General features: G+C 36.6%; 1 protein-coding gene across 1 annotated transcript in view; it reads left to right on the top strand.

Annotated features, from left to right (window-relative positions):
* The window catches only part of INTS10 (integrator complex subunit 10), a 47,236-nt gene that overhangs the window by 16,493 nt on the left and 15,517 nt on the right, over positions 1-15,226 (top strand). Inside the window, 8 exon segments of the mRNA XM_029287220.1 lie at positions 317-398; positions 1,959-2,099; positions 5,228-5,399; positions 9,319-9,488; positions 10,092-10,222; positions 10,965-11,121; positions 11,604-11,686; positions 14,027-14,179. Coding sequence (XP_029143053.1) covers positions 317-398; positions 1,959-2,099; positions 5,228-5,399; positions 9,319-9,488; positions 10,092-10,222; positions 10,965-11,121; positions 11,604-11,686; positions 14,027-14,179 — 1,089 coding nt within the window.

The following is a 15,226-nucleotide window of genomic DNA, read 5'->3' as shown; positions in this document are numbered from 1 at the left end:
CAGGACTGGCCTAGGGGTATTTTAAAGGGGTTTTAAATTAAATTTTTAGTAGAAGCGGCCAAATTTAAATATTTATTTTTAATCTTTTTAAATTTTGTATTGTATTACTGTTTTAAACTGGCTGTAAGCCGCCCTGAGTCCTCCGGGAGAAGGGCGGGGTATAAATTTAATAAAATCTAAAATCTAAATCTAAATCTAGTTTTTGAAGTATTGAGGAAAGAATTGTTACCTTTATTTATGCAATATGTTACAAACAATATGAAAAACATGTATAAGGAAGAAGAAACAAGTTTGATTTTCTTTAAATTTTGCAAAGGTGGGCCTTGGGGAAACGTTGTTAGAAGCAGAAAATATTGAAGATCAAGAATCGCCTGTTAATTGCTTTAGAAAATTATTTGGTAAGAATATAATTTTGTTCCAAGACTAAAATAACAAGATATTGCACCATTTTATATATTGAATGTTGTGATATAGTTGTGAAATCTTTAAAATATTTGTTTGTATATGAGTTGTATGAATAAATGAACATTCGTTTATGTCATTTTTTTCCTTTGGTTTGTCAACTGACAGTGCAGTTGGGATAAAAAATAAAACGGGAATGATGAATATTATTTAAATATTTAGAATCACAATGGGGAAATGGGGAATAATAAGAACACTTTAATTTACTTTTTATATTTGAAGCTCCTTTATTTTTTATATTATGAGCTCTTTAGGAATAGGGAATAATGATCCAGACATATTTGTAGTAAAAAAAAAATATTGAAAGAAATTCTACAGGTAGTCCTCAACTTAATAATGTTTATTCAGCAACTGAAGTTATGACAGCACTGAATAAATGATGGTTACAACTGGTCATTGGCGTTCTGACTGTCCCAGCATTCCTGTGGTCACATGATTATGCTCTGAGAGTTTGGCAACCCATTTGCACCTATAGAAAATCAGTGGAGAAGCCAGAAAGGAAGGTCACAAGTTGTTGGAGTAAATCTTCTCCGTCTACACATCCTCCTTAGCTTTTCTGCGCTCTCACTCATCCCCTCACACATCTGACCTGCGCCATGCCTCTTACATACCCTCCTCAACCCATGCTGTGCCTCTTGTGCGCTCCCTTGCACCCTCATGCTGCACTTTTCACTATCAGTCATACCCTCTCTGACCTGCATTCTGCCTCTTGCACACTCTCTCTGACTTGTGCTTTCACACATCCTACACCATGCTTCTCATACATCTTACACACCTTGATTCTCCCTTGTACTCTTGTATGCCCTTCCCAACCAATTCCTGCCCACTCCTTCCCTCCCTCCCCAACCTGCCTGCAGGCATGGGAGTTGCAATTTCCTTCTGGCTTCCTCACTAACTTTGGTTGTGGGAAGCCAGTAGCCTTGCCTAATGATCATGGGATTTGGTTATTATGTAATATAATGATATATAATATTGGGATTGTAGGGATTGCTTTTGCTAAGCAATGTGATCTTGCTGTATGACCTCATTACTTAGCAACAGAAATTCCAGCTCCAATTGCCATTGTAAGTTGAGGACTATCTGTAATTGATTGATTGATTGAAGTTGTAAACCACTCTGCTCCCAATGATTCTGGATGGCTAATTGCAAACATAGATGAACATTTCAGAAGGAGCATATCTGAAAAATCATTTTCTTCTTCCTAAGGAAGAGAGAGTGTCCATTTGTTGCTTAATTTAAATAAGCTAATAGCTTTAGCTATTGTTAGCAGGACTTTATTTTAAATGAATCGCAAATACCTTAAGCAATACCTTGCTTAAGGAATATGGATATTACTTTGTTAAACAATGACATGTTGCAGGAAACAGACAAATAATCTGACTTTATTTTAAATGAATTGCAAATACCTTGCTTAAGGAATATAGATATTGCTTTGTTAAATAATGACATGTTGTAGGAAACTGACAAATTTAATTTGATTTCATTATCATTTTCAGTTTGTGATGTTCTGCCCTTAATAATTAACAACCCTGATGTACGACTTCCTTCCACTCTATTATACAAGTATCTGAATAAAGCTGCAGAATTTTATATTAATTATGTGACTAGATCATCACTGACAGAAAACCAGTATCCAGGTAAAAATGCTAGAGCAAAATGCACTAATAAAGTAGAAATGGAAAATTAGAGAAATTAATATCAAAACAGTGGCATTATTCATACAACATATGAATATTATTTAGGAATCTTAAAATCTTTAATGAATCAGTATTGCCATGTTTACATAATTCAGGAAGGGGCTGATAGAGTGCAGGGTGGTTGGGGCAAAGGGGCCTTTTGCACTGTGGCAATGGAGTGGCTAGCAGCAATGGCAGCATTTGGGCTGAGATAGGTGCCTGAGGACAGTGGCTGTCTGAGATTACTCAAGATCTTGGGCATTTACTTTAGCCCTAGCACTGCCACTGGGTGTGCTGCCATGCAGGATGGCCAAAAGGGCAGAGATGGGGTGGGGGTGGGGAGATAAAAGCGTTGAAGCTCCCCTGTGGTTGTAAGTTCAGGCAAGCTACCAAGATCCCAAATTTTGATCATGTGACTGGGTGGTAATGGCTGTAACTTCAGGACCATTTGTTTAGCACCACAATAATTTTAAGCAGACACTGAATAAATTGTTCTTAACCAAGGACTACCTGTATATCCCTCTCAAAGAAATAAACTGTGGCTTATATGAGACTCTAGAAAGAGTACAGAGAAGAGCAACAAAGATGATTAGGGGACTGGAGGCTAAAGCATATAAGGAACGGCTGCTGGAATTGGGTATGTCTAGTTTAATGAAGAGAAGGACGAGGGGGGACATGATAGCAGTTGTTCCAATATCTCGGGCTGCCATAAAGAAGAGGGAGTCAAGCTATTTTCCAAAGCGCCTGGAGGCAGGACAAGAAGCAACGGGTGGAAACTAATCAAGGAGAGAAGCAATCTAGAACTAAAGAGAAACTTCCTGACAGTGAGAACAATTAACCAGTGGAACAACCTGCCTCCAGAAGCGGTGAATGCGCCAACACTGGAAGTTTTTAAGAAGAGACTGGACAGCCATTTGTCCGAAATGGTATAGGGTTTCTTGCCTGAGCAGGGGGTTGGACTAGATGACCTTCAAGGTCCCTTCCAACTTTACTACTACTACTACTACTACTACTACTACTACTACTACTACTACTACTATTATTATTATTATTATTATTATTATTATTATTATTATTATATGATATCATTTCCACAGCAGGTTAAGATAATGCCTAGGATTCTACAGCATCTGAATATCAAATTAAGTTCACTTCCTGGTGACTCATGGCAACAAAATAGAAATGATTTGTATTGTCTTCTTCCTAGTTGCTTTTTCTTTTTCCCATAGTCCTGATATTCCCTGCACAATTTCCATCCGAGTCCATTCCTGTTCAGTTTCTAAACCAAAAGAAGACTGGACATGTTGTTACTCAGTAATAACATTACATTAATTTTAAACTTACCTTTTATGTTGTGTGATCCTCCTCCTAGTAAGGAAGAATGTAAATTTGGGAACTGTTATTTACCATGGGTATACTTTATTTTGTATTTTAAGAAAATTTATATGGCTGCCCATCCCAGTCTTGGTGAGTCTAAGGGGCTTACAAATATTAAAACCCAGTATAAAAACAATAAAAAGTAATACCCCCCCCCTACTCTGGCAACAACAACATCAAACAATCAAATAAACCACTTGATGGGCTCCATCCCACTCTGGGATCCCCAGGCCTTTGGCAAAACCCAAGTTTTCAGGGTCTTGTGAAAGAGTTTTAAAGTGGGGGGCAGTCTTATAACCATGGGGATGATGTTTTACAGAGTGGGAGCCATCATAGAGAAGGCCCTTCTTGATTCTGCTAGATGAACCCACTTAGGAGAGAGGACTCATATAATGTCTTGCCTACACAGTCAAATGGATGTGACTGGGAAAGATGACCCTTCAAATAACCTGGTCCCAAGCAACCTAGGGCTTTAAAAATGGCAACTAACACCTTGAATTGGACCTGGAAGCAAATGTGCAGTCACTGCAGCTCCCTCAGGAGAGATAGCACATGCACACATATAGACCTGCACAAAACCATGTGGGCCGCTGCATTTTGAACCAGTTGAAGCTTCCAGTTACTTTTCAAGGGCTGCCACATGTAGAGCACGTTGCAGTAGTCAAGACGATTAGGGCATGAGTATAATTATCATTTCATTTCTCTCATCTCTGACTACTTTATCATCTTCAAATATTGTGATAAAGTGGAAATTTGGATGATGTCAATTCTTAGTGATTATTGGATTTAAACTCTTCAGTAGCCTATTAGGTAGTTTATTTTTAATTTTTAATATCTTTTAATTTCTCCTTCCCACCCACCCATCCCCAAGTATTAAAACTAGAAACCACAATAATAAGAGACAGTCAGAAAATTTGCATTCTTTTGAAAAATTATCACTGTTGTCTAAAAGCAAAATAAGACATTAGATTTAATATAGCAAGTAATATAAAAAGAAAGAATTAAATTTTTTTTGATATACTTTCAGGACAAAATTGGTCTAAAATCCCTAGATTTTTATTACTCAGTGTATATTTATGTATAAAGAATGGAATTTCTGCTTCAAGAAGATTTTAATTTAAATATAACAGAGGAGATAGCAAAGGAAAGAAGGAGGAATTAAGGAAATAAAGAGATGAAAAATAATTGTAATATGTAGATTGTCTTGCCCCCACAGTAAGGGGTTTTATAATGAACAATTCAAATAATGATTGCCAGAAAAAAAACACTATGCCTTTAAGAATAGAGTTCTTAGGGACACAAAAAATAACAGAGCTAAATTAATGAAAATAACAGTTAAGAATGCACATAGGGAAATCAGATCTTTATGGATTTCAAGGACTAAAGATAAAAATGTTTATAGAATTTAGTTGTTTTCTTCTCCATGTTTTTCTTGATATTGGATTTAATTAATTAATTAATTAATTAATTAAATTTATGTAGCTATCCTTCCCACTAAAAGTGGCATATAATAATCAAATGAAACCAAAATATAAAAACAATAATTAAAGCAATCATTTTCAAAATATGAACAATCATTTGGTCTTAACAAACATTGAGGCACATCATTAGTATTTCATATAAGTATACATTGCTGGAATAGGAAGCAAAAGTTGTTTTTGGGAGTGAGGCTAATTTTTAATAATAAATTAACTGATTTCATTCATTTCTAGGAACACAGGACACATCTGATCTTGTGTCCCCTAATAAACGAAGTGCTCAGAAATATATCATTGAAGGTGTCATTGAGAAATCATGCCAGATTACAGATCCTTGGGAAAGGATATTCAAAATACTGTCTGTAGTGGGTGTGAGATGTGAATGGCAGATGGACGTGGCAAGAAGGTTTGAAAAATTATTAATTTCTTAAAATATATCTAATTAACATTTGATGAATTTTGGCCTGATTCTTCTTGGCAGAACAGTACAGCTAGTCCTCGATTTATAACAGTTTATTTAGTGAACATTCAAAGTTACAATAGCACTGAAAAAAGTGACTTAGAACTGTTTTTCACACTTAGGACCGTTGCAGCATCCCCATGATCACGTAATCAAAATTCAGATGCTTGGTAACTTATTCATGTTTATGTTGCAGTGGCCCAGGGTCATGTGATTGCCTATTCTGTTCTTATAAGCAAAGTCAACGGGAAAGCCAGATTCATTTAGCAACCATATTACTAACTTAATAATTCCAGTGATTCACTTAACAACTATGGCAAGAAAGAATGTAAAATAGAGCAAAATTTACTTAACAATTCTCTAATTTAGCAGCACTTGAGCTCAGTTGTCATAAATTGAGAACTACTTGTATATAAAAAGAATAGCACATTTTTTTTCAACCTTAGCAATGTCCCTCAGTGACATGATATTCATTACAGTCGGTACATGTCAGATTGAGGTCCAAGGATGACACACTAAAATCAAGTCAAGCCGAGTTCTTTATTTATTTACACCTAATAGATGGATATCTCAGCAGACTAAGGCTATAAACTACTAGCCTAAGAGATATACCTGGGAGATTCTACGATGTGGCTATTCTGCATCTTTTCCTCCTTTCCCCATCCAGTTCAGAACTGCACAGTCTCTTATTCTGGGCCTCCCTCTGGAATGTGTTGCCTCTTCCTGGGAAGCCACAGTGCTGTTGCCAAGATCCGTCTCCTCCAACTGCACATTCCATCACAGTACATGTTGTCTTGTGTTCGATCTGTTTTCTTTTTCCCCCACTTTGCAGAGCAGAGAGATTGGCAAGGAAGAATTACGAGAGAATAAGCAGGCACAATGAAGAATATGCTGAGATGTTAGCATAGCATGCTCATAGCTTCTGGCACATTGGTTTTGATGTGTATTCCCCATTGTGTAACTGATTAATGTCTTGTAATCCCTTCCTCTCCAATGAATGTGAACGCAAACATTAATTTACTCTCGTTAATTATCCCAATGCCAAGGTAAGCATTTCAAAGGGTGGAGGAGTGGTTAGGAAGCATACAAAAATAAAAAGCATGAAACTGATTAGTCTTGTCAGTTTTGAGAAGGAAAATACAGTCATATGATTTCCCACTTAGTGACTGTTTCACTTAGTGATGGAATTGCCAGTCCCATTTATGCTTGCTAATGAAGAGCTACCTGTATTGGAAGTACAGGTAGTCATTGGCTTACAACAATTCAAAGTTACAACAGCACTGAAAACAGTAATTTACGACCATTTTTCACATTTATGACCATCGTAGTTTCTCCATGGTCAGGTGATCAAAATTCAGACAGTTGGAAACTGACTCATATTTATGACAATCACAACATCCTGGGATCATGTGATCACCTTTTGTGACCTTCTGACAAGCAAAGTCAATAGGGAAGCCAAATTCACTTAACAGCCATGTTACTAAATAATTCCAGTGATTAACTTAACAACTATGGCAAGAAAAGTTGTAAAATGCGGCAAAACTCACTTAACAAATGTCTCATTTAACAACAGAAATTGTGGGCTCAGTTGTGGTCATAACTTGAGGACTACCTGTAGTTTGGAACTTTGATTGACAACATGTTGTAGATACCTTCAAAACTGTTCCAATTCTTAAGACTTCTCTTGAGGGAACAAGAAAGCTGTTTTCTAATTAAAATTTATATCAGTACTAAAACCTTAGAAGTTTTCTTTCTGAATTTAGAAAGAATGATTTAAAGCTGTTCTATAATTGTTTTGGTTGGACTGTGATTGATTTTTTTTCTTCATTGCTATAATCTCCATACAGTTTTCTGCATATCTGTTTGGAAGTTATCTGTGTGGCATTTTGCTACAATGAAATATATTCCAAAAACTAGAGTATTTTCTTTACAATAAGTCCGGAGTTTTAAAGAGAAATGTTTTGGTTTTAAGATAAGAAATGTAAACACATGTTGGAAATATCAGAAATGTCTATGCAGATTCTCAGTCATCCACATCATGGTTGTCCCAAATGTGCTTTTTCAAAAGGCAAGTACACTTTCTGTGTTTTTTCTCTTGAAGATGTTTTGTTTCTCATCCAAGAAGCTTCTTCAGTTCAGAATTGAAGAAGCTTCTTGCATGAGAAGCGAAACGTCTTCAAGAGAAAAAAATATAGAAAGTCCACTTGCCTTTGGGACAAATATCAGAAATATTACCAGGTACTTCCTTGGCTATTTACTTCCCCCCCCCTAAAAGATTGGGGGCACTAGGGAAAATTTAATAGTGCAAGGGGAATGAAATCACCTCAAACCAAACAGATCTCTGCTGAAATCTGATTGATTCTCCTCTAGCAATCTCATGAGAAGCGGACAATCTTTTGATGGGCAGGAGATGCATTTAACATTTTTGAAGAGTTGAAAGCTATAATAAATGAGGTGATAATGCATTATGAGCAATGCTGCGTCAGGCACATAAATTGAAATAAAACTTGGAGGGATTTTCTAAGGCTCTGTTTTTTTCCTTTTTCTTTGAATTATGTGTTTATACTAAGTTTTTGTGTTCTTCTTGACTCAAAATGATGAGAAATATATCATCGACTTTCAGTGCTCGTGCCCTGAAAAGCCTTTGGGAATTGCAGAAGTTATTTTAGGACCATACAGGTAGTCCTCAAACTAGACTATAATGGAGCCTGCTCATTAGGGCCGCAAATAATGACTGCTGCTGAGATAGCTTCAACTTAATAATGCCACCACCTGCTCTTCCTGGTGCCACCATTAAAAGAATGCACACTTGTTAAGTGAGCATGGGGTACCTCATGGGAGGGTGAGGTTCTGAGAGGCAGACCCAGAGCAAAACGCTTTGCAAAACCAAAAGCAGCATCCCAGAGGGGGGCGGGGGGGGGGAGAAGTATCAGCTAGATTAGGACCTAGGACTGCATTCCAATGTCCCAGAAGCTTCCAAACAAGCCTTTTGGCTGATGAAGCTGAGCATGTAAGGCCTCTGCCCCGATCAGCTGGCTGTGGGGAGACTGCAATCTTTTCCTGGCTCTTGCTAGCCTTTCCCTTGCTTAATTTCCCCCACCCCCCTTTGAGCTGAAGAAAAAGTTCAGTCCAAAAGCAAAAGCGACTATAGCACAAATGTGCACCAAAGGGCCATGGCAGAAATTGGGTCCTAAAGACAATCATACAGGCAGCAAAAAGCTTTCTAAATGTTTCCAAACTTTTTGCTGACTCTCTGACTTCCTTTAGATCCAGTAGTAGCTTTTTCTTTAGACCGGAATTTTTTCTTCAGCAACTCAACTACAAATAAGCTACAGAAAAATTTTCTTTGCTTGCTTCTTTCCTTTCCTCTACTCTTCAGCCTGGAGTCACTCATCAAGAAATTGTTAGAGTGCTAAAAATGGTGACTGCTTCCGGTGGCATGGGAAGCAGGGCCATGCATTGTGGGGTCCTCTCAGAGTGGGATGAGGAGACAGAGGGGTGCTGCAGCATTCCTATGGTAGGTAATAAGGGCGAATGACTGCTGGGGTTCTGGAGTCACGATTAATTTCAAACGGTTGTATGTAACTTTGGGGGGGAATCTGTCTTAACTTTGAATGGCCATTAAGTGACTTGTCGAATCTCAAGGACTACTTGTACTCACCTTTAGCTGGCATATATGAGCCTCCCTTGTTTTATATTGTTCAGAACATCACCTAACTTGAGAATAGGATTTTTGGGGAATAAAGTAAAAGGAAAATATTTAGGAATTGGTTTTCTATTTTTCTATTAAATAAATTTTTAGACTGTGCTTTACTTTATTGTATCTTATAAATTCCAGTATAACTGAATGTTCTTTTATCCTCAGAAGCTTTGGTGACATATTGCTGAAAATGAAAGATGTCTGCAGATATATAAGTAACTATGATAATGAAGCTCATGCAAAGTACAAGACCCAAGTAGTGTATTCCACAATGCTGGTCTTCTTCAAGAATGCATTCCAGTATGTCAGCAGCATTCAGCCTTCTCTTTTTCAGGGTGGGTTGAAATGATGCCCTTCCTGTAACCCTTTGGGCAGGTTTGCCAGAATTACTTTTGTGTGAAGTCTAACTTAATAGTGTTATTGGCATTTTGAAATGAAGCATTTGCATTGAGATAATTTTCTGTTTTCCACACTTAACTACATACATACATACTACACTCAAAATCTAATTATGTCACATGAAATTATTAGACTGTTCTAACTAGTGATAATTGCACTATGTATCAGCACAATCCACCTTTTCTTCCTTTGTGAGTCTTGGACATAAGGGCATAGTCTGTGCATGTTTTCATGGTTTTCATATTTTTTTTTCACCTTTTGAAGTGAGAGCAGAAAAGATTTGGTGCCAGAACTTTAGAAGCTACCTTCTGTTATTGTCACAACTAACTGGGATTTTGAATTTTTTTTGTGGCACCATTCCCTAACATGGAGCCTTTCAAGTGTGTTTAAATATTTAAACAAAGGAACATATAATATTACTTGCATTTTGATCATAAACATTTGTGGTATTAATAACTAGACTTAGTATGGAGAAGTATATATTTGATAAACCAATTATAACAGGAAAAATAGAAATAATTATTTCATTTTATACCCAGGATCAAATGCTTCAAACCAAGTTCCATTGATTCTCATCGAGGATGTGTCCAATGTTTTTGGTGATACAGATATTGAACGTAGCAAACATGTTCACAAGAAACGGAAACTTGCTGAAAGAGAGAAAACAATGGTGATTTTCTCTATTTTTTTTTAATAGAAATATGTAATGTGTTGTAGGTTTGGAACATTGCCCAAACATTTTCTTTCCAAAATACTGATATAGATTGATACACAAAGCACACTTGCCAAAGAGAAATTTTAAACCTTCAAGATATATTCTCAGTGTCTGGCTTCCCTTCTTTAGAAAACCTTACTCCCTGAGGCAAAAATAATCCTAACTGTTAACAGCAGTCTGAAGAATAGTTAAAACCTTGCTTTTCTGGAAGGCCTTTGGTGATTACTGTTTCAATTTCAAATAAGCCAGGAACTTTAGGTGCCAAAAATAAAATGTGTTCAACTCATTTGTGAATGGGTATATCTATGAGTATATATTGCAATATCATACCTATATATCCCCTACATACTTGTATATAAGTCCATCTATAGATAAGCTGAACCTCAATTTTTTAACCAAAATATGAAAAATGGATAATTCATGGGATTACTCACGAGTAAGCCAATTATGAAAATTATAGAAAACTTTTGAGTGATATCGTATTCAAGATTGACACATTTTTATGATATTTTGGTTAAAATTTTGAGGGATGGCATATTTGAAGATGGACTTATATGTGGCAAGGAAGATCTATATCATTAATTTTGGTTATTACTTAAATTTTTATTGTGGATTATTTTTGTCTCCGGGAAATGATTTTATAGTTTGGTTTGATCCAGTTGACTACTGCTTGGATTTTTATGTTTTTTCTTTGGAGTAGAGCTCTGATGATGAAGATCCTTCTGGGAAGGGCAAAAATAGGCTCATTACAATAAATGCAACAGATCTTCCAAATTCTGTTGAAGTACTAGAGAGCTTTAGATTGGCTAGAGAGAGCTGGGAACTTCTACACTCATTGGAATCATTGGATAAAGGTACTTTACTATAATGTGAAAAACATATTTAGAGAGTTTGTTATAATAGCTAATTCTTTATTTTGAATCTGGGTCTTAGATTTTTGACAGGGAAGTAGGCATTACTAATCTTTCCTTGAATGAGGCTTGCTGAAAAACTTAAATTAAAAATGAATAATTATTTTATTTATTATTAACACCTACACACTGTTACATTTTTATTGGGCTGATGATTCACTGAAATTCAAAATAAATGTATTGCTATTGGTTTCAATAGCATTTGTACCCTTTTTGATTATGAATCTGCTTGAAAATCGAATGTTTTGATCTTTCAAAGGAGCTAGTACAACTTGGGACAATTATTTACATTCACAGAACTAGATATAAAGTGTTTATAATCAAATTTAAATTGGTAAATCTTATGTCATTTCCCCTGACAACCCAGGAAGAACTGTTTCAAAGATATTATCTTATGTTTTTATCTACTTCATTTCATTTTACAGAATTTACAAGAATTTGTGTGTCTTGGAAGACAGAAACCTGGCTTTGGTTCAGAATCTTCCTCACAGATATGATTATCTATCAGGTAAAAAGTGCAGGAGCAAATAGACATACCTACGATCTATTTCTCAAGCCTCTTTCATAAGCATTTAGATCAAGAATCCCAAACTCTCCAGTTCGTTGACACTTCATGAAGTTTCATCAACCCCCAGACATTAATTATATAATAATAATTTAATGAATAATACTTCTACTATTACTACTTTTGGAAAGAAGCTGAAGAAACAGTGGACCACTTAGTTGCTGCAAGAAGATTGCATACACTGACTACTAACAACAGCACAATAAACTAGCAATAATTATTGCTATGTGTTTCCTGAAAATAAGACCGGGTCTTATATATATATATATATATATATATATATTGGACCAAAAGACCCATCAAGGCTTATTTTGGGGGAATGTCTGACTTTGAGGCCGCCTGCCCACTCCATCCCGTCAGATTGCTCGCGGTAGCAATGGGATAGGAAAGCGCGTGGTGTACTGGTGCCGCCACCACGAGGTGAGGCGAGGCAGGTAGAGGGGAGCTGCCCCACATGCCCCACACCAGCTTACCTCAGGACCCCCATAGCAGGCCACTCCCTGCTTGGCTACCACCCCATTCGCCGTCTGTATTGTATGGTTTCAGTGGTGGCACCTCTGGAGGCTGGTGGTAGATAGGCAGTGTGATGCAATGTGATGCAGCATTGCAGGACCCAAGCGGCAGGTGGAGGAGGAGGGAGCTGCTGGGGCATGCTGGCGGGGATCGAAGAAAGCCCCTCCCAAAAAATCAGGCTAGGGTTTATTTTCTGGGTGGGTCTTATTTTCGGGAAAACGCAGTAGAATATCTGCAAGAAATGCTATTTGCATGTAACCTAGACCTGGTAAAATCACAAAATAGACAGAGTCATAGAAAATGGAGAAGCAAAAGTCCTCAGGGATTTTAGAATTCAAACAGACAAGCACCTTCCAGATAACAGAAAAAAAAAAGTCTGGATTGTAGATGTGGCAGTTGCTGGAGGCAGCAAAATAGAAGAGAGATAACTAGAGAAAGTCACAAAAATATAAAAACCTACAAATAGAAATAAAATGACTGTGACAAAAGAAAGCAAATGCAGTACCAATAGTAATAGGCACCTTAAATGCAATCCCCAAACAACTGAAGCACCACTTGAATACCATTGCCATTGACAAGATCATCATCTGTCAATTATTAAAGGCAGCTTTACTCGGAACAGCTTACATTCTGTGTTGATACTTTAATACCATCACCATCAAACAACGTCTGCTTATCTGAGGTCCTTGGGAAGGAATAAGTGGGTAAAAATGCCAAATCCAGTCTAAATAACTGGCTGATTGTGCAATGAACAACCATAATTTATTAAAATTTATTGACCATACAACTCTGAGTAACAGTTTCACAAAAAAGCCATCTCATCTTCAGAATTAGGAACAGGTGTACAGCTCTCCAGAGTTTCCAAAAGATTAATTGACCCCAATCAACCTATCATTTATTGATCTGCAGATATTTATTGACCTTTTGATCTCCAGACATTTATCAGTATTGATCATTTTGTGAAATCTTGATTTAAATGAGCACATGTTTTAACTAAACATTTTAAGTAACCCTATAATCTTCATAGGCAAATTTGTCTATTGGTGTCAGCTTTACAAGGTAGCTCTGTAAGACACTAATTCCTAAAGAAGAATGGAACTATACTTCATTGAGGTAGATTAAAAACAGAATCTTGTAAATCTGCCTGTGTTTGCCCTTTCCTCCTTATTATACTCCAGGGAATTGGAGATGTCTGTGTGTGGGGGGGAATGGGAGCCAGTCTGAGTTTCTTTCTAATACTGTCCAACCTTCCTGGACTTAATGCCTGCTTTTGCACTAGTTATTGTCTTAAATGCTTCTGGATGTTTCTCCAAGATTCTTTCTATGACTTCCTACAATTGGAGGGATTATAGATAGCATAATAAGTAGCATTCCCTTCTTTAAAAAATTAATGAAGAAATATCTAAAGCATTTTGATGTTTTATATTCAAAAAATATAAATTGCTGGTAAATTATAAAACTGCTAATTCAAAACTTGCCTTTTCCATAAATTTATAAATTTAGTATGTGAAATTCAGAGCTTTTTCCTAAAACTGGACTATAAGGAGGACAATACCCTCAACTTTATAAGGCTCTTTTTAGATCTTTTAAGACCTATAAAAAAACTTTTGTGAAGCTAAATACTTGTGCAGTGTGCTATACCTGTCAGTATTAATGTATGTAAATTCTGTATGAAAGTTACTATCTGGAAATCTTGAAACTTTTGTAAATTATTGCATTATAAAATGGAACATTATTTTTTTAGTGATTTAATTTTTATTCTTTTAAAAGGGTCAGTACAAGAAAGCAATTGCCAGTTTACATCACTTAGCATCTCTGCAAGGATCTCATTCTCCACAACAAATTATGGGGCAAGGATCACTAGAAAATCAACGACCTCTAATCCAATTAGCGACTTGTCATTTTGCCATTGGAGAATACCATGTAAGCCCGCCTGCCTGCCTGCTTTTTACTGCTAAGTTTGGAATTTATGACTTTGATTAGGATGAGTGAATGCTATGTTCATTTATATATAGCTTATCTGATTTCATTTCATGTAAGTTGAAGAATGTAGCACTGCACCAATATAGTGGATAATATTTACACTGATAAGCCAATGTAGTGTAGTGGCTAAGGTATTGGACTGACACCATGGATTCAGAGTCTAGTCCAGGGGTAGGCAACCTCGGCTCTTTTATGACTCATGGACTTCAACTCCCAGGAATTCTGGGAGTTGAAGTCCATGAGTCATAAAAGAGCCGAGGTTGCCTACCCCTGGTCTAGTCCATCTTTGGCCATATTCACTGGCTGACTATGGAGCAGTCATTTCTTAACAAATCTACCTCACAATATTGCTCTATTGTTGGAGAAAGTAGTAGAAGGGAGGACTACATATGCCATCTTCAAGCTCTGCATGAAAATGGGAAATAATTCTTAACAGAAGCTATATGTATACTACAAAATTTATACACACATTCTCACACAAGCACACAAACAAATTACATCAGTTACATTCAGGCCCAGAAGCTGACTCGGTGATTTTGGACCAGTAACTCTTAGGACCAGCATGATAGATTGTGGCTCATCAGTAACGAGGGATTTGATTTGGGTTGATAATTTTGGTTACACCCATCCAGCCACTCACCTACACATATATGTGCACTTAGAATTGTGCAGCCATTTCAGATCTTGAATTAAGATCTCCCAGTTTTACCTGTAAATCCCAAGTGATAGTTAATGAGCTGTGTTTTTCAGTGTTGTTTTTAAACACTATTATTTAATCTTAAGAGAAAGATTTTGGATTTTCCCCCCCTCTTTTTTTTTTTTCTTCGAGGCTTGGATTAAAGAAGTTTGAAAATTGGTTTTGCTTAATGGAATCTCCGCTTTGTTTAAAGATCTTCAACAGTCTATAAGGATATAGAGAAGAGGCAATGATGGACTCAGCTGTGACTTTTGGGATGCAATTTTAATACTTAAAGAAATGGAAAATTA

Source organism: Protobothrops mucrosquamatus, unplaced genomic scaffold (assembly GCF_001527695.2).
Source record: "Protobothrops mucrosquamatus isolate PMUCROS unplaced genomic scaffold, P.Mucros_1.0 scaffold_257, whole genome shotgun sequence".
Lineage (NCBI taxonomy): Eukaryota > Metazoa > Chordata > Lepidosauria > Squamata > Viperidae > Protobothrops > Protobothrops mucrosquamatus.
This window is presented reverse-complemented; position numbering and strand designations above follow the sequence as displayed.